This window comes from Pogoniulus pusillus, chromosome 35 (assembly GCF_015220805.1).
Source record: "Pogoniulus pusillus isolate bPogPus1 chromosome 35, bPogPus1.pri, whole genome shotgun sequence".
In the NCBI taxonomy this organism is placed as follows: Eukaryota; Metazoa; Chordata; class Aves; order Piciformes; family Lybiidae; genus Pogoniulus; species Pogoniulus pusillus.
The window spans coordinates 4499641-4519904 of record NC_087298.1 but is presented as its reverse complement, the minus strand read 5'-3'; the positions used below and the strand labels follow the sequence as shown (position 1 = coordinate 4519904).

Genomic DNA, 20264 nt, shown 5'->3' with positions numbered 1-20264 from the left:
GAGTTGCCATCCCTGGAGGTCTTCAAGAAAAGACCGGATGAGGCACTCAGTGCCATGATCTAGTTGAGTGGATAGGGCTGGGGGACAGGTTGGACTGGATGATCTTGGAGGTCTCTTCCAACCTGGTTGTTTCTATGATTCTATGACCTTCAAGCTCCTTGAGTCCAATCATTAGTTTCACACTGACAAGTCGTTGGCTAAAGCAAACCCCACAGCACAACATCTAATCACTACGAATCGCTCTGGTTGGAAAGGACCACCAGGATCAGCCAGTCCAAATGGCACTGTTCTCCCTAGGGACCTGCATCCTGCCCTGTGAGATATTCCTGCATGGGGAGGTCCATATTGAACCAATAAAGCTCTCAAAGGCCCTTCACCCTGCCAGCCTGGGGTCCATCTTGAACCCATAAAGCTGTTGAAGGCCCTTCACCCTGCCAGCCTGGGGTCCATCTTGAACCCATAAAGCTGTTGAAGGCCCTTCACCCTGCCAGCCTGGGGTCCATCTTGAACCCATAAAGCTGTTGAAGGCCCTTCACCCTGCCAGCCTGGGCGAGGGGCCGTGTGCCGGGGTGTTAGCAGCCCTGTGGGTCCCCCTGCCAGAGCCTGTCCAGGCGCACAAAGCAAACGCATCGCCTTCCACTTTAATAAAAGCCAAATGATGCCGCCTGCCAATTACCAAAACGGGGTGAAGGTTAAAAACCCACTGAATTATAACACATGTCACGGACCAAAGCTTCTATGATTAACAGTTCTGTGAGAAATTCATTAATTTCACCAGAAGCAAGCTGACAGAGATTGCGCTTAATGACAGAACGCAGGGCAGGGGAAAGGCAGCTGAAGCAGGAAAGAGAAAGCTGCATTAAATCACACCAGAAAGCAAGAAAGAAAAGAGGGATGAGGAAATCCTTTTTTCCTCCCTTATTAGAAGGGAAAAGTATAAATAAGTGGAGTTATAAAGGGCAGTTGTATTTGTTCTGCTGGCGAAGATTTACCTTCATCAATTCTTGTTGGGGAAGATGACAGCAGGAGAGAATGAGACAAAGAGAAGAGCTGGAGTGGGCTACATCTCCCTGGGGCTTGTTGGGGGCAGTGAAGGGGGAAGCTGGAAGAGCAGCCCTTCACGGAGACTAAGGTGAGGGCTGGTGATGGATGCTGGCCAGGTTTGGGTTTTGGTGCCCCCAGTTGTCCGATGGCCAGATGCACACACATATAGGGGAAGGTAACCCCCAAATCTCCCCTGTGCAAGCGATTCTGCATCCATAAGAGTGAGTCTGTGCCAAGATTTAACTGAACAAAGGAAAGAAAAAATCTTTGCTACTCTAACTAGAAAGCAGAAGGAGGTGCATGATGTGGGGCATGCATGGCAAAGAGCTGCAGGTAGCCAGAGTCCTCTCCAGGGGTGAGGGGAGGCATCTTCACAATGAACACAGAGTTAATGGGGGATCAGAAAGGTGAGGACTCCTGAAATCCACAATTCTGGCAGCTGAACTGGGCTGTCTACCCGAGCTCCATACCTCCTGCCTGTGGTTTCCAGGAGAGGAGCAAATGGCACCAGGGGGGATGGAGGATTGAACAGGCAAGAAACACTGCAGGGAAATGTCACCGAGGGAAAGCTGCACTTACAAAAACTGTCTTGTCAGGGTGGGAAACCCCCAGCTGATGTTTCCTATGTGGTGAAAGAGATGAAAACCTGACTTCTGAGGAGCTGCTTGTCAAAGGCAGCCCCAACCAGACTTTCCTGCTGCTCGAGTGACTGCGGGGTGGGAAATTATATCTCAGCTTCTGCACACCCAATTTCCCTGTCGTCTCCATGAGTAGAAAAGAATGAAAGTATCAGAATTTGAGCTGTGAATTGCAAGAGGAGAACTAACTGGGCCATTTTATCTGCTCCAAGGATGCAATGTGAAACTAAAAGGGTGTTGGTTTTCTTTTTACAGGACATCCCCAGCAGAGAGGTAAACTTCTGTTGAAAACAAAAAGAAAAAGAGCCTGTGGTCAGCTGCAGCAGAAATACAACAACTGGAAAAATACAACTGGAAAGTACAGAGTTGGGGGTGGGTTTTTTTTTGGTTATATTTTTTTTCTCAACCCCTCCATAAATCTCTTCTGAAGGCTGGAATGGATTTTCAAAAGGGCTAACGATGTCTGAGGACAACTACCTATAAAGTTCAATGGGAATTTCACTTTTAAGCTCCTTTCTCTCTTCTAAAATATGAACTGCAACACATATTTTCAGAAAGAAGAGTGAGTGCATGTTTTATTTTCAGTTATTAAGTTGTCACTAGCCCATGGGAGTGATCCATTCACCATCAAAATAAAAGCTGTGTTAACTTTTAAGGGCCAATATATTTGTCTTCCCTCACATATTTAAAACCTGCACCCTTGCCTAGAAGTGTCTGTATCTGGCTATAAATCCTCTCCAACCAAAATAATTCTCCTTGAAGAGAGAGAAATAATATCTCTTGCAGTGAAAAGCCAAAAGCCAGGCAAAAATATCCATGTTGACCCAAGGAAAATGAAAGTGGTGAAGCTGATGCTTACACATAGGAAGGAAAGGTCCTTAAAAAATCAAATAAACATTTTAAGAATCTTATTAGGCAAATGTAAGCAGCTGGGAAAAGGGAGAAGGGAAGGATGGTTCTGGGCTCCTCAATTCAAGAGAGATGCTGAGGTACTGGATTGTGTCCAGAGAAGGGCGATGAAGGTGGTGAGGGGTCTAGAGCACAGTCCTGTGAGAAGAGGCTGAGGGAGCAGGGGGTGTGCAGCCTGCAGAAGAGGAGGCTCAGGGCAGACCTCTTTGATGCCTCCAACTACCTGAAGGGAGGCTGTAGCCAGGTGGGGTTGGTCTCTTCTCCCAAGCAACCAGCAACAGAAGAAGGGGACACAGTCTCAAGTTGTGCCAGGGAAGGTCTAAGCTGGATATCAGGAGGAAATTCTTGCCAGAGAGAGTGATTTGCATTGGAATGGGCTGCCCAGGGAGGTGCTGGAGTTGCTGTCTCTGGAGGGGTTCAAGCAAAGCCTGGGTGGGGCACTTAGTGCCATGGTCTGGTTGATTGGACAGGGCTGGGTGCTAGGTTGGACTGCATGAGCTTGGAGGTCTCTTCCAACCTGGTTGATTCTATGATTCTATGACAGGGTGGGACTGGCACACAAAGGGAGTCTGATGGGGATACAGTGAGCAGGGGAGGCAGAAAATCCACATCCAGCTTTTGAACTGCTTAAGAACAAATGTCAAATCTCTCTTTCTATGCTTTTCAATTGGGAAGAATAACAAAGGAAAAGGCTGGCAGGTGCCAGCAGAGGTGCCACCTACTTTCTGGCTGCACAGCATAATGAAGATTCTCTGTATATAGGATACTTCAACTGCTTAGAGTTTCTTCTAGGAAGGAAAGCAGATGTGGTCACCCAAACCAATCCCATCACAAAGCAAACAGGAGATTTTCCACTGTAGCACTCTCATCAGTGAAGAAAATCCTAGTGATTGCAGCTGGCTTTGGATCAGGGATCTACCTCAGAGCTTCTAGTTCCTTGACTGACATAAATCATAGAACGGACTGAGTTGGAAGGGACCTCCAAAGGTCATCCAGTCCAACCTCTCCTGCAGTCAGCAGGGACATCCTCAACTAGATCAGGCTGTACAGAGCCCTGCCAAGCCTCACCTTGAATATCTCCAGGGATGGGGGCCCAACCACCTCTCTGGGCAACCTGCCCCAGTGCTCCACCACCCTCATGGTAAAGAACTTGTTCTAACTTCCAATCCAAATCTGCTCCTCTCTAGTTTTAAGCCTTTGTCCCTTGTGTCTTCACCACAGGCCTCTGTAAACAGTCTCTATCCTTCTTGTAGCCCCCTTCAGGTACTGGAAGGCCACTATTAGGTCTCCCCAGAGCCTCCTCTTTTCCAGGCTGAACAACCCCAGCTCCCTCAGCCTGTCTTTGTAGCAGAAGTATTCCAACTCCTGATCATTTCTATGGCCCTCCTCTGGACCTCCTCCACCAGATTCATGTCCTTCCTATACTGAGGGCTCCAGACTTGGACACAGTACTCCAGGTGGGATTCACACACCGGAAACTTTATGATCAACCCAGCATTGTAATTTGCAAGATCCAAAACATTAGTCAGAAAGAGCAAAGTTCTGGTGGAAGTATTTGAGAGCCAGGGGCTGAGACGGTTCAGTGCATCACAAAATCAAAACAAGGAAAAACAAACCCAACAGCAACAACAACAAAAAACCCACCCAAAAAACCCAAACCCAAAACATTAAGAAGAAAAAGAAGAGGCAACAAGTGGGTGACTCCTCTCCCAGAGATTTCTGAGGGTTGCTGTGCTGGGCTGCAGAGGCTCACTGCAGCTTTGCCTAAGGGGAACACATTTTTTATTAAGGAAATAACTTTCTAAACACAGAGCACTTCTAATTTCATAAGTGAACAAATGGTTCAATTCCTACTGAAAACTTGAGAGGGAGGAATGTGCTCCTGTGCTCCCTGTTGCTTCTCACCATCTCCTTCCAGTAGGTCTTTCTCGCTCTTTTTCTGTCCTGCTCCCTCACTGGGATTTGGCCAAAGTTCCTAAACCAGACTCCTCATCTGAAACTTGATCCTGCTGTCTTTGGGCCTCTGAATTTATACAACCTATTGCACAGAATGATCAGACTCCTTGAATCTAGGTCAGAACACACTGACTGAATTGATTTAGCTATAGATATGCTCCTTTTTTTTTTCTCCTCTTTTTCCTTTTTCTTTTCTTTTCCTTTTTTAAATTTTTTTTTCTTTCTCTTTCCCTTTTTGTTGTTCTTTTTCTTTTCATTTTTATTTTTCTTTCTCTTTCCCTTTTTCTTTTCATTTGTCTTTTTCTCTTTCCCTTTTCCTTTTTCTTTTCATTTGTCTTTTTCTCTTTCCCTTTTCCCTTTTCCTTTTTCTTTTCATTTGTCTTTTTCTCTTTCCCTTTTCTCTTTTCCTTTTTCTTTTAATTTTTCTCTCTCCCTTTTTTTCTTGTTCTTTTTATTTTCATTTTTCTTTTCCTTTTTCCTTTTCTTTTTCTTTCCCTTTTTCTTTTCATTCCCCTCTCCCTTTTTCCTTTTCTTTTAAATTTTCTTTCTTTTTCTTTCCCTCTCCCTTTTTCTTTTAAATTTTCTTTCTCTTTCCCTTTCTCTTTTTCTTGTTCTTTTTAATTTTTTCTTTTTCTTTCCCTTTTTCCTATTCTTTTTCATTCCCTTTTTCTTTTTCCTATTATTTTTCTTTCCCTTTCCCTTTTTCTTGTTCTTGTTATTTTTCTTTCTCTTTCCCTTTTCATTTTTCTTTTTCTTTCCTTTTTTTTTCTTTCCCTTTCCCTTTTTCTTGTTCTTGTTATTTTTCTTTCTCTTTCCCTTTTTCTTTTTAATTTTCTTTCTCTTTCTCTTTTCCTTTCCCTTTTCCTTTCTTTTTTTTTCCCCTTTTTTACCTTTTGCCTTCCCTCTCCCTCTTCTTTCCCTCTCACCTTTCCTGGAATAAAAAGCAGGTCCTAAAAACAAGGCAGAGCGTTGACAAAAAACCTGTCAGCTTGCTCAGGAGGCTGAGCAGAGGTTTGCTGGGACAAGTAACTGGGTTTACTATTGCTGCAGCTACGGTATGACGACTGCTCACAACTTTGAATTCACAAAGGAAGGGGAAAAAATTATTCTTTCAGGGTTTTTTGCTAAATTCTCCCCTCTTCTTTTCACTGCCTCGCTGAAAGGATCCATGAAGCTGCCGCACCAGAGGCCACAAAAGGTCACAATCTCTGTGGGATGCTGTAAAGCAGAGACTGAGAGGGTTTGGTGGTGATCTATTGATGTGTCTGTAATAACAACAAGAATAAAACGGTAGCCATAAACCTTTCATCCTGGGGGGTCCCACAGAGCTTTTCAGAACGTGAGCCGGATCCAGAGAGGTACTGAGGGCCCTTACCCAGCCGTAAAGGCACCACGATTGCTGGTGGACAAGCACTAGCCACACGGGGCTGAGCACCTTGCAGGATCCGACCCCACCATGGCACAAGCATCACTTTGTCTCTGTGCAACTGCTTCCGTGGGAGGTCCCTGTAGCACTTCACAGCACAAAGCAGTTCAGATTGAAGTCGGGGTGTGAGTGACAAAAACGATGCTGTGGTGGGGGAATGTATGGAGAGTTAACTGGCCCAAATTCCAAGCTTGGGATAAAGGAGGGAGGAGAAAGGAAGAGGAAATAATTCACTAACAGTATCCCATGCGGGTTAAATGTCCCATCCATCCTGATCAATGAGAACACTGCAGGTTTTTTACTGGCCACACAAAAGGGTCAGCAGGGTTCAGCTGCTGTGCCCCTCCTGCCTCCTCTTAACCCCTGGCGGTGCGGGGGGCGGTGGGTGGCGAGGCAGAAGGAAGCAAGCTGACAGGCTCACCTCTGCTCCGCGGGGCTGTAGGTCTGTCCTCGCTGGCAGCTGCTGATGGTGATGGGGTCGAAGTTGTGGAAGGAACGCAGGGCCACCCCGGAGATGGCCACAAACTGGGAGTTGAAGCTAATGAGGACAGCCTGGGTGTGATAAAAAGGGTGACTGAGGTCATGGATGACGGGGATAATCAGGGGATTGTTCCTGCAGCTCAGGACGTGGACACCTGCCAGAGGAGAGACAAGATCAGAGGAAGGGTCAGACTTTACACAATTGCTTCCCGGAGCCGTGGGCACTTCAGAAGCATTTCACCCCTAGGAATGGCCCTATAGAGCTGAAAAGTTATGGTAAGCTGCCTGGAGGGGCTTCCCAAATCGCTCCGCAGAGCTTAGCTGAGAAGCATATCCCTCCAGACAGCCGAAGAAAGGCTGCCATTCTCTCCGCCAGCACGGCAGGCTCTCAGAGCACTTTCTTTGCACCACGTTTCTATTGTGCTCCTTTAAATCAGGAGCAAGCATCCCGGAGGAAGCGGAGTCGCACTATTGTCAGACCGGGCTGAGGGGACAGTCGGAGCCTTTATGCCAAGCATCAAATGGTGCCGGCAGGCTGGGTGGCTTTGTGCGCCGTGGGCTCGTTGGGAGCCGTGCATGTCATTAGCGCTCAGCGCAAAGCTGCTCTTGCCTGAGCCCTGCACTAAACGTAGCCACTTTGGATTGTTTATTTGTCCTGATGGTTTTGTAGCCTTAGGATACCTCACTCTTCCCTAAAAAACAACACAGCCAAGATGGTCCCAGAGAGAGATGCAAAGGTGATGGAGCCACTGAGGTGATCTCATTGGAGCGGAAAAGAGTCGTGCTTGGGAAAGCAGAAGTGTCTCAGGAGGTTCAGGTAGCGACAGGACTGGGGGGAATGGAGCAAAGCTGGAGGTGGGGAGGTTCAGGCTGGACGTGAGGAGGAAGCTGTTCAGCAGGAGAGTGGTGAGAGCCTGGAATGGGTTGCCCAGGGAGGTGGTTGAGGCCCCATGGCTGGAGGTGTTTAAGGCCAGGTTGGATGAAGTTCTGGACAGCCTGATCCAGAGTGGGGTGTCCCTGGGCATGGCAGGGGGGTTGGAACTGGCTGCTCCTTGTGGTCCCTTCCAACTCTGGCTGATTCTATGATTCTGAGATTCTATGATTCTGAGATTCTATGATTCTATGATTCTGAGATTCTATGATTCTGTGATTCTATGATTCTATGATTCTATGATTCTATGATTCTGTGATTCTATGATTCTATGATTCTGTGATTCTATGATTATGTAATTCTGTGATTCTATGATTATGTGATTCTATGATTCTATGATTATGTGATTCTGTGATTCTATGATTCTGTGATTCTATGTTGAGGTGCACAGATGCACCAGAGAGGGGATGAGGAGGCTCCTTAATCCCTTTTCTTCCACAGAGAAGGCATTCAATGACAGTCAGGAATAAATTCCCACCTCCAGGTAGAAGCAACCTGAATTCAGATGGGTCCAATCCATCTCAGGGGTAACTCAAAGGACAGACAGCTGTCAGCTGGCCTCAAAATTCATTAAGAGAGATTCTCGCCCTGCTGGCTGCCTGCAGAGCCCTGCCTCCACGGCTCCATGGCATTGCTCCGAGGATCAGCTTGGCTCCAGTTCCATTTGCTTCACTGGAGCTCCCCCAGCAATGGCTTTGGCCCAGGCCCTTTGGCTACTCTGATACACTTGCAAATATGAAAATAAATTCTATTTGCATGTTTAACTGGCTCAGGGATTTCTATTATTACTTCTCTTTTTTTTCCTTCTTTTTTTTTCCCAGTTCAAGTTTCTTGACTCAGAAGGGAAAGAATAAGAAAGTTTTCATTTCTCTCCTTAGAAAGTGATTTCCTGTGAATTAAGACAGACTTCTGACCACTCTCTTTAAAAATCTCTCTCCCACCCTCTACTTTAAAAAAAAAAAATCTTCCTGTAATAAAAAAAATAAAATAAAATAAAAAATAATTAAAAAAAAATAAAAGAGCAAACCTCCTTTTGTTTTGGTCTTTACCTGACCCTGAAATAACCTCCCTGTCTATTTGCCTCCCACAGGTCTTTTGATATCAGCTCCTTGTGGAACGGTGCACGTTTCTCACTTACAAACAGGTGCAGTTAATACTCAGAATCCCAGGTTCCCAAATTCCTGGGAAGTTTCTGTCTTCTCTGATGGAAAGCCAAGAAAGAACTTATGGTATGAGGCTGTTTATTCACTTCAATTTCATTTCTTGTGCTCAGGTGGTGTCCACAACAAAACAGACCCTCAGAGCTATGCTGCAGTTTCTGGTGCTTTCTGACCCCGACAAGGAGAGCAGGGGCTGAAGAGGGCAGGTTGATGTAACTAACCTGCCTTCATTACTAAACACCACTCAAGACAGCACAGGTGCCCATGGCAGAGGACTCAGAGCTGTCTCCATGCTTGCCCCTGTTTCTATAGCTCTGTATCCACATACTCAGTGCTCAGCTTCTCTTGCAAAGCACCCAGCAGCTGAAGAGTGGTGTCTGCAATGGCTCTGAACTAATGGCTCACACCTCAGTGTTTGCCATCCCAACCTCTCCATCTCCTAATGAGACAAAGAAAAATTTCCCATTTCCTGGGAAACTTCCCCATAGCAAAAAGGTGCTGTATGAGTTATGAGTGAACTGCACTTCTGGGCAGACTGCATTTTGCTCGTGGGAGTGTCTTTAGCACACTGAGGACTGAGCAGGCTTTAAATTACTTCCTCTTGGATGAACTTTTAGTTTGCCACTAAGTTCTGCTTAAGGCTGGGTGACCACCTGCAGTCGATCCTACACCCAATGCACGCCAAAGTTTGCACTTCAGCTGCAGTTTCTAGCATGCCAGGCTGACAATTCACACACATCACACACAATATCCAGGAACAGGGCTTAATGCTGCACCCAGAACTCAGACAGACCAGTGACTGGGAGCATTGCCTGACTGACAAGTGCTGAGCAGCCTACTTACACTTCTCCTTTGCTCCAGGCCAGCCTCTTCTGCAAAGCTGAGAGGCTTTTCCACGATGAAGGCGGCACTGTGAAGATCTCCAAGCACCAGCCTGAGCCATGCCAAACTCATGCTGCAATTTCATCACAGATTTCAAAACCTAACCCTCAGTTTCCTCTTTGCTCCTCTTTCTTGTTCTCTTTCTCTCCCAGTCTGTCTGTCTCTATAAAGTGTCACATTAAGTATGTGTTGGCACACTTGTGTCTCCATGATTTATTTCTCAGGGGGAAAGAGCCACAGCCACTGTTTTGTGAAAGGAGAACATGACTAATCCAGGGACTCTGGCAAACCAGGAGCTATCCTGACTCAACCTGCACAACTTGCTCTGATTTTTGGTTTGTTCCTGGACAACAGACTCCACACATGCTTTCTTTTCCTCCTCGCCCCACCAAATTATGTGTTACCTTGGACAGTCATCCAGCACCTGTCACTTGTGTGTCTCTTCTCCTTCCCACCACTAGTAAGAAGTTCATTTGAGTTTCTGCTTGTCAAAATTGCAAAGATATGATAAAACAGAAAGCTGGGGGAAGGGGATTATGTTTCCTTAAAACCTGCTCTCAGGGTGGCATGGCCAGACTTCTTCCCCGTTGGAAACAAGGGGACAGGACAGCTAGAGTGGGAAGATAGGGTGAGCTCCTTGGTCCTGGAGCTTAATGCAGCCAGAATCAATCCCAGGTACAGGGACCTGTGGCCAAGGTACAAGCAAAAGCAGCCTACCCTGGTGCTTCAGCAGAGCTAGAAAATCCACAGACACTCTCAGGCATATCTGCTGGAGGCCATGCAAGCAGCCCATAAGGGCCTTGGTGTAAGACATTCATCAAACCTGAAATACTTTGCATGAAAAAAAATTGCCATTAAATAGCCATGGAAAGCTCCCTGCAAGCAGGACTAGAGATGTGACCAACTACACCTGGAGAAGCAGAAGCATTTGCTGCACCAGCCAGTGTAGGTCCCTTGTCTCTGCTACCAGCAGTTCATCTGTATCACTGTAAATCTCTCTCCAGGGAGGTGCTGGGCATGAGGCACTGAAATAGTGTTTATTTTAATGGCTAAAGAGGAGCTAACCACTTCTGAATGCATACTGAACAGGTATGGAGAGTTGTCTGTAGAAAATGATGCATCATTTTCAACAAACTCTAATGAAACTCAGGTCTTGGAACACTGAGCCAGCACTGTTTTAGGTCTGATCCTGGAAAAACTGAGCAGGAGTAGTGGTCAGTTTGTCAATGGGGTATTAACAGACTAAGCAAGCAGTAAAGAAGGACTTTAACAAAACAAAGTCTTACCAAGATCGTGGCTTTGCTCTTTGGTGTCAAACAGCTGCACACCAATGGTCTCCTGCTTCTGGTCCAGGTAATAGGTCCCATCAGTGACCAAGTGAACTAGGACTGCTGCAGCCACCATAGGCTGGGAAAAATAAGCCTGGGAAAACAAAAGCCCCAAAAAATCCTGAGGTGGAGAACTGTAGTAGGCTTTAAAAAAAACCCAGAAGTCACTCCAGGACTTCTAAAATAACAATTCCCATCCCGGGTCACACAGAAGTCTTCTATTCCAATCTCTCCTACATAAACTAGATAAACTTGAGTCAAGCAACCCTGCAGCTGGAGGCTGTAACCTCTCAGAAATTCAATAGCCTTGTCACAGGAGGGGACTTCACCACTGCCTCTCCAGGCAGTGCTCAGAGGCTTTGTTTTGCTATTCTGCACTAAACATACTTCAAAGAGAGGAAAAGCTTGGCTCAGGGAGGGCTGTCCCATGATATTTTGTCTGTTGGAGAAACTGTGTGCAGGCAGGCAAAGAGGAGGTCTCTGACTGACACGTGCACTGCCTACCTTCAGCCAGAACACAGCCTGAGTGATGTGGGAGTACTGGAAGTTGGCCGTGCAGGGGTACCAGGCATACTGCGAGACGCCGTCGTTCAGGTCAATCACCTTAGTCCGACACACCTGCAGGAGGAAAAAGAAGCACCACACCAGAGGTGGGTGACAGTAAGAAAGGATTACAACTGTTTAAAGCAAGGGAAAAAGCCCAAGTGCACAGCTAGAATGAAAGTGGAGAAAACAGTGACTCTGTTAAATACCACAAGAGTATTCGAAAGTTAAGTTTCCAGGTCTTCCACCTCAGTAGGAGAAACTGAAACATGAAAATGAGCTAAAGGCTCTCAGCAGCTGGATGGGAGCCAAAGTGTCCTCTTTATTTGGTACAAGGTCTTTGACAGCGTTCAGAACAGTTCTGCTCCCACCAAAACAGACCTTGCCTCTTGCCACTGGAGTCAAAGCGGCAATGGCTCCGAACGTACCAGCAGACAGCCTGCAGATGCTCTCCACACTGCTCGAGCAGCGTCCTATTTAAACCTGCACATTCCTGTAATCCCAGGGAAGCTGCAGATGGCCACAGAAACAACTTGGAAGTCAGTCTAGCCAGGATAGGGCTGTCTCTACAACCCAATTTAAGCAAAGCACTTTCTTATTTTGTTAACTAGCTTCTGTGAATGGAATCACCTCGCTGCACCTGCAGCACTCCCCATGGCAGGCAGCAGTGGGGCTGAGACTGAACTGCTCTTTTCAATAAAGAATGGGCAGATGGATTCCAAGTGCTGGCAAGCAGGAAGAGCTCAGAGAAAAAAATGTCTAAGTATCAGAGAGCCTTGAGGCAGTATCATTGTGTGAGATGGGAAAATGAAGCTGCAAGAACTAGATGGTCCTTGAGGTCCCTTCCAGCCCTGACAATTCTGTCATTCTGTGACAGATGTATCCTGACACCACACTGCTCAGCGAGGCTACTTCAATGAGAGGACAAGAGGAAATGGCCAGGGGAGGTTGAGGGTGGATCATAGAATCATAGAATCAACCAGGCTGGAAGAGACCTCCAGGATCATCCAGTCCAACCGAGCACCCAGCCCTATCCAGTCAACTAGACCATGGCACTAAGTGCCTCATCCAGTCTCTTCTTGAAGACCTCCAGGGATGGTGACTCCACCACCTCCCTGGGCAGCCCATTCCAATGCCAATCACTCTCTCTGCCAACAACTTCCTCCTAACATCCAGCCTATACTTTCCCCAGCACAACTTGAGACTGTGTCCCCTTGTTCTATTGCTGGTTGCCTGGGAGAAGAGGATATTAGGATAAATTTATTTACTGAAAAAGTGGTCAGGCATTGGAATAGGCAGGTGGTAGAGTCCCCATCCCTGAAGCTGTTCAACAAACATGCAGACATGGAACTTCAGGAACATGGTGTGGTGGGCATGGTGGTGCTGGTTTGACAATTGGATTTGATTGGTCTTTCCCAACCTTAATGATTGTATGATCCAAACCAGAAACATGCATGATCACAGCTTTCATTGCCCCAACGAACATGAGAAAGGAGATGCCCACCATGCAAAAGACTACAACTGCACTAGAAGGATGCTTCCAGCTGAGGCTCTCAGAGCATCTGAAGGGTGCCTGTTAAGATTCACAACACTCTGGTGAACTCAGTGACTGTCATTACCAGAGCCACAGGCATAGAGAGAATTCTTTGTGCTCCCAAAGAACAGCAGCGATGAAGCTACAAACGTAACCGGAGAGGCCAAGTCATCTCTAGCAGTTGTGCTAGCCACAGGAGAGCCCAGGACTGACCACACAGACCACCTGTGCTAGGTGCTAACTGGAGCCATGCACTCATGGGAACAGTGTCAGGTTTCTTTCTGAGACCAGAGCTTGAAATGAGCCGTCAGGTGGTGTCAGTAAAGCTGCTCCCATAAGCAGTTTTAGAACAAAAAATAAAAGAAGAGACTGAACAGAGATGGTTTTATCCATTCAAAGTTCTGTGTCCTGCATGGAACTGTCCTCTTGGTCTCAGCAGGCAAAGTCTGGGTGAGTCTGGGATGCCTGGGAATGGGAAAGCAGATTGGCTAGAAGTGAGGTAATCACCTCTATAATCAGAATCCCTCGAGATCCAGGGCAGAGGAATCTATGGGCAAAACATAAATCAGCTTTAATGGGCTGGAAGAAGATTTTTAGTTTATTTATTTTTTAAAACAACTGGGACCAAGCTTGACTGAGGCTAGCCAGTGGATAGTGTTACATTTTACAGCAGAGCAAGGCTTTACATAAACTATCTTTGGCATCTGAAATCCAGGCCAGCAATTCGACATGTACCATTTCACAACTCTCCCTTCTTGCATTTTCATGTTCCCTGTCTCTCGTTGGGAGCATGGGTTTTAGTTTGATACCTCTCCAGCTAGGGAATTTATCTTACCCACATCTGCAGTTTACATGGTCAGAGAGCTCTTTGACATGAACAAAGGTCTCATTACTTTTATATGATTTTTGTCCTTGTTCTTATGTCTTCTCCTGCTTCACTGCTCCAAAAAAGGTGGTTAAAAGAAACAACAGCCCTGACGTTTGGTGCATTTTAAGTGCCACTTAATGGATGAATGAAAACTGTATTAAGAAATCACCCAGACCTTCACCAAAAGTTTGAATCAAGCCCAAAATAAACCCTTGCTGAGGTGGGTTGGAAATCTCTGATAACTTTCAGATGCCTGGTTTGATTTGTGTGCCTGTGTGAACTCTTGCACTTTCTGCTTCTGCCTGAGACTATGAGCAAAAAAAAAAGCTCAGTGCTTCATAAAGAACCTGTGTTTGAGACATGTGCAGTCGAGATGTGCAGGCTGTCAGCTGCTTGGGTTTGAAGAGGTTAGATAAGTTTCCTCCTGCTGAGGCTGATCCACTGCTTCTCCTAGAAGCGTTTCAAAGCGGTCCTGGGGTAAAAAGTTCTTTTAGGAGAAGAGTATCATTGAGAAGTGTGGGAAAAGTCCAAGAGCCATGACGTGACACTAGCTGCTGTCCAGGAGGCTTAGCTAATGGCAAAGTAGTTCTTGCAGATTTTCTGACAACAAACTGACTGCAGAAACAGCCCTAGCACCAACAGGCTCTGAGTTGGGATTTGTCACAGAATCACAGAATCAAGCAGGTTGGAAGAGACCTCCAAGGTAATCCAGTTGTCCAGCCAGAGGACACCTCTTCAGGGCTAGAGGAAAACTCACAGGGAGGAGGAGGTCATCATGATTCTATGGGGAGGTCTAGGCTGGATGTTAGGAGGAAGTTCTTCCCAAAGAGAGTGATTTGCCATTGGAATGGGCTGCCCAGGGAGGTGGTGGACTCACTGTCCCTGGAGGTGTTCAAGAAAAGACTGGATGAGGCACTTAGTCTAGCTGATTGGATATGGGTGGGCACTAGGTTGCACTGGATGATCTTGGAAGGATCCAACCTGGTGGATTCTATGATCTCTAACACGTCCCCTTTTCAGTTCTACCCAGCTAGTGAGTGTCACACCACTCCTGCCAAGCCTGAGAGGGAGACTCTTTCATGTCTCTACTACTGAGGCATGCCTAGAAGATGGCAGGCAGCACCACGAAGGCTCTCATGACTGCAGCACCACCACTTCTAAGCTACAAACTCCAATGGCCTGGAAGACAGAGTGTGGCCTCTCCTCACAGTTCCAGATTCACAGAGATTCACATTTCTGAGAAATTCTTTTCTAACATCCTCCAGTTTGTTACAGTGACGCAAACCAGCAGCTAAAGCACCTGACAGCTGTGGAGGGAAGGAGGGATTGATGTACTTTTCTTTCAGGGTGTTACCAAACACTGAAGTATTTGCTTTGAAGAATGACAGCACCGCTCAGGACTCACAACTTTGCTCACTGGGTCTCATCCAGGTTCTCAGACCCACAGAGCAACTGAGATCCACAGGAGCTCTGTATCTTCTCCAAAGTATTTGGGGACTATTTGTGTCTTCTTCCTAGAAGCCCATATCATACCCCCTCCCCAGGAAGCTGCTTTCAATTAGAAGAGTTGCTGTCTCTTCCTCATGGAGGTTCTAATCCAGCTCATCTCCCACCCACACATTCTGTACACAAACATCAACAGACAGAACAAGCAGGGCCAGGGAGCACTGTGGGATCTTCCCACAAGAGGGAATGCCTGGAGGATTCCCTTTGACTGATTTACACAAGCTCTTGTCAATCACAGAGACAACATGTTCTTCAAACCGCCTCTCCTCTTTTCCTTCTCTTACTCAAGGGGACCAAGGAATGTGTCAGCAGTAAGAGAAAAGTGATATATCAGGAGCACTTAGTTCCTTGCCACATCTAAAATGCAGTTACTATTGCAATCAGCCCCATATCCTCAGAGCATTTTCCTTCAAAGGAATATGGGAAGATTTACTGAAGACCAGATTTTGGAAGGCACCCCTGTGAATGATTCCCAGCCATCCCATGACTTCAGGCAACATTAGGTTGTGTTGATGGGCTCCTGTTGCAAACAAAGTACAGATTAAGCATCGCTGGTCCTGTGGACTGGGCACAGGACTAGTTATTGACCTGATTCTGTCCAGTGCATGGTCCACACTGCAGCCTTCTGGGCAGCACTTGGCTTCTCCTCATCTGTAAGACGAGGATAATGCTTCCCCACATTGCAGAGACATCTTGAGGGTAAAAGCCACTGGCCATAAAAAGGTGCCCAGACGTTACAAGGTAGAAAGACAAAGAAGCTCATACACGTGCGAAGGAGGACTGAGTTAAATACAACCAGCTGCCATCCCCCTCTGTCCTGCCCATTGAGACACTACAGGCTTTGCATGCACTGGTGGTTCTCATCTCTCACACTGTAACATCAAAATAGCTCATAAAGCAGGCAGGCAGAGCTGCTATTTAAACCAGGATGTTGCCCTGCTCAGCTCTGGCACACGGCTGACGCCGCGGTTGGAGGGGACATGTCTGTCTGCATGCCCGCGGGTGGCTGGAAGCTGAGCAAACCTCCAGCGTGCAGACTTGTCTGCTCCTAAAGTCCCATCTGTTGTCCCACTGCAGGGCTTCCTCCAGCCTGTGTCTTCCAACTAAGTATGGCTGTGAGGGGCCATCATGAGCACTTGTCCATCGGGCAGCAGGGAGCAACCTTCTTCTAAGGAAGAAGAGTGGCAGTGATTGCCCTGTCCCAGAGGTGATGCTGTTGCCTTTCCCTCCCTCCTTCCCACTGGGTACTGAGCTGCTGCCTCTTGCATGTTCAGGCAGTACAGTGAGTTTTTGGTATGAAATGGTCAATACCCAGTCCCATTTGCAAATCAGCAACCACAGAACAAGCAGGAACAGGATGTGTAGAACCATCACTTTGTGGTGCACACAACATCCTGAATGAGGCTGTACAAGCACACAGAAATACTCATGGACTGATACAAAGCCTGGGGAGGCACAAACAGGACACACTCTGTTGTTTGAAGATCCAGCTAAAGAACATTATTCAACCATAGTAATGAAACCTCATTAATCTACAACTCTCAGCAGACTGCTCTGCAGAATGTTATTTATATTTAACTCAACACACCCCACAGAATCCCAGCCAGGACATCAGTAGTATTTTAACACATCCCTTACAGATGAAACCTTTCTCTCTCCATTGCCAAAGGTGGGGGCTGGCAGGCACCCAGACTTTTGTTCTTAGAGATGTTACTGTTCTTGCAGACCTAAGGTTAATCTTGCCAAAGGATCATAGAATCATAGAATCAACCAGGTTGGAAGAGACCTCCAAGATCATCCAGTCCAACCTAGCACTCAGCCCTGGTCAATCAACCAGACCACGGCACTAAGTGCCTCATCCAGGCTTTGCTTGAACATCTCCAGAGACGGCAACTCCAGCACCTCCCTGCGCAGCCCATTCCAATGCCAATCACTCTCTCTGCCAACAACTTCTCATAACATCCAGCCTATACCTCCCCTGGCACAACTTGAGACCATGTCACTTTGTTCTGTTGCTGCTTGCCTGGGAGAGGAGACCAACCCCACCTGGCTACAGCCTCCCTTCAGGTAGTTGTAGACAGCAGTGAGGTCACCCCTCATGGATGAGGACGAGGAATTAGGGCGCAGTTGCTCAATATCAGAAAGGCTTCTGCTCGTTCATTGCCCAATATTACAAGGCTGGTTGACTGTCACATGGACACCACCCAGTCTGCTGACTGCAGCACAAAGCTCCAATCTCTTCTGAAAGCTGCTGCACTCTTCTTCTCATTCAGGCTGCGAACTGGGATGGAGTCACAGCAAAAAATGCACACATTAGTGAGCACCCAACCATTAAAAAGGCCACTATTTGGGTTCCAACAAACACCTCACAAATCAGCCAACTTCATAGAATCATAGAATCAACCAGGTTGGAAGAGACCTCCAAGAGCATCCAGTCCAACCTAGGACCCAGCCCTGTCCAATCAACCAGACCACGGCACTAAGTGCCTCATCCAGGCTTTGCTTCAACACCTCCAGGGTTGGTGACTCCACCACCTCTCTGGGCAGCCCATTCCAATGGCAAATCTCTATGACCATTTCAAACCTCAGGAACCCACAGAGCTCAAATGCAAAATCCATGCACTCAAGCTGATGTCAAGGGACATCAGAAATTTTGCCCAGTGTTTTCTTGTAGCTGCTGGTCAGAAATTCTTTGGGACTATCCTCTTTAGTAGTGGTCTAGATCTGTCCCCTCGGAAGATTTGAGTCAACAGTTGTGTGCCAACTATGGAAGTCAGCATTAAATCATAGAATCATAGAATCAACCAGGTTGGAAGAGACCTCCAAGCTCATCCAGTCCAACCTAGCACCCAGCCCTATCCAGTCAACCAGACCATGGCACTAAGTGCCTCATCCAGTCTTCTCTTGAAGACCTCCAGAGACGGTGTCTCCACCACCTCCCCGGGCAGCCCATTCCAATGACAAATCACTCTCTGTGAAGAACTTCCTCCTAAATCATTTCAGGTTAGACTTGAAGACTTAAAGAGAGCATTCAAAGTTACTTTTTCCAAGTGGGTATATATGTTAATTTTTTTATGTGCACTAACAAATTCAATTGTAAAAATCAAATTAAAAAGTAATCTAACCCCAAATCTAAGATACAGCAGCACAAGTTACAAGCATAAGAGAAGAGGAAGTTGTGTCTTCCCTCTCTCAAAGCCACCTTCTGCTGCTGCTGCTTCCTCAGCAGCAACTTTCCCTTGATGCTCACAAACTGCTCCAAACCTCACTTTGTCCTTTGTGAATGATAACACAGCTGCCCTGAGTTGCATGATATTTGTGTGCTTTTGCCTGTTTTCTTTGGGGTACTTAAAGGTTTGATGGCACAAGATGAAAAACTACAGCATGTCCTGCTGTGGGACAAAGGTATGCAGGCAGGTGAGCAACAGAAAAGCTTTATCAACTGGAAGCTGATAAAACTCTTGGTGTAACACACTGAAACTATATTAGTCCCAGATTCAGTTGGCTCCAAAGTAAGAGGAAATCCCATCTATCAATTTTACTTGCATAATGAAGAACAGGATTTGGCTGGGGGATTGGGAAGGAGATTACATCTCATGCAGGTCAAAAGAAAAGCCCCTTTGCCCGGTGCTATGTCCACTCCCAGCACAGCCACTTTCCCATGGAACCAGAAGCAGCTAATGACATCTGGACCTTGCATACTTAAGTGTTCAATTAAGCACATTACTGCAGCTTTCTCAGCACAGAGCCTCAATTTCCAGCTGCAAGTTTGCCTGGATTTTGCAGCAACTGGAAAGTGACCTTTATGTGTCTGAAAACACCGTAGCTGATGCGACACCGCATCGATAGTTCATTCGCAATGTGACATGATGATAAATCCTTCTGCTGCACAAATAAAAATGATAGTGCTGCTTTCCAAAGGGAAATCTCTTTGGGTAGAGTTCTGGATGTGACACAGGGCTGGGCTTCAGAAAAGAGTGGGGGGATGTGAGGGCTACTTTGTTTTGTTGTAGAAGACGGTTTGGTTTCAAGAAAGCAAATCAGAGTTGCAGGGATTTCCAGATTCCAGATTTTCCCAGATCCAGTGAGTGTTATTAACTTTAGCTTTCTAATAATAAAGAAAAGAAGCACTTACTTCCCTTCCAAAGAGTCTGTATGAACAATATATTTCTATTTCTAAGCCATGCAGACCTGAGTTCTTTGAGCTTTCCTTTGAATGTCTGTTATCTCCAGATTCAAAGCAAACTTCATTTAAAACCGGTTGAGCTCAAATCAAAATCACAGAAAGCCATAAACTTCACACGGTACACCTTAAAAACTGTAAATCACTTCTGCCTGGCCCTATCCCAAACCCACAATGGCTTTGACATCCAGCCAGGTGCAATCAAAATAGCTCAGATGCTAGCTGGACCTGTGAAAAAAAAAAAAAAAACCCAAACAAAACAACATGGAGGTTTGATTTTACAACAAAACCCTAAGCAGATGATTTCTGCATGGTTCAAAGGATCACCCTAAAGACATCAGTTGAGCCAGGGCCAGAAAGTAGAGAAAGAGAGCTAGGGGAGAAAATAAAAAAATCAAAACCTGTGCTAATGGGATTTAAATAATCAGCTCAAATTTACACAAGGCCACAAGTAAACACCAGCAGAGCTCGTGAGTGTGATTTGTACTTGTCCTAGCTCCTTTTCCCATTCGGTAACTCACGCAGAAGGCTGCAAAAGCAAGCGGCAGCTTCAAGAGCACAGCAACGAAAAGCACAGTCTTGGATGAAGCACATGCAAATGTAACTGAGCAATTTGCCATGTGCTCCTGTTTATTCACATCAGATGTTTGCTGCTTCTTCAACACAGCAGCAGGACATAAAGACATAAAGATGCTGCTCTGCAGCAACAGCATCTTCTACCCCAGCACCGACAGGCAGTAGGTGACAGCATCTTCTACCCCCGGCACCTAGGAGGTATCATTCTTTGAACCAGCCCTGAATTGCATTCTGCTGTTATGTTCAAACACACGAATACATCTACCAGTAGAAAGGGCAGCATAACACAGCCTGCCAGAC

General features: G+C 46.4%; 1 protein-coding gene across 1 annotated transcript in view; it reads right to left on the bottom strand.

The window, feature by feature from the left end:
* The window catches only part of PAPPA (pappalysin 1), a 223080-nt gene that overhangs the window by 54028 nt on the left and 148788 nt on the right, over positions 1-20264 (bottom strand). Inside the window, exons 11-13 of the mRNA XM_064171661.1 lie at positions 11259-11372; positions 10713-10848; positions 6395-6608 (exon numbers count right to left, since the gene is read on the bottom strand). Coding sequence (XP_064027731.1) covers positions 6395-6608; positions 10713-10848; positions 11259-11372 — 464 coding nt within the window. The remainder of the gene's footprint in view (positions 1-6394; positions 6609-10712; positions 10849-11258; positions 11373-20264) is intronic.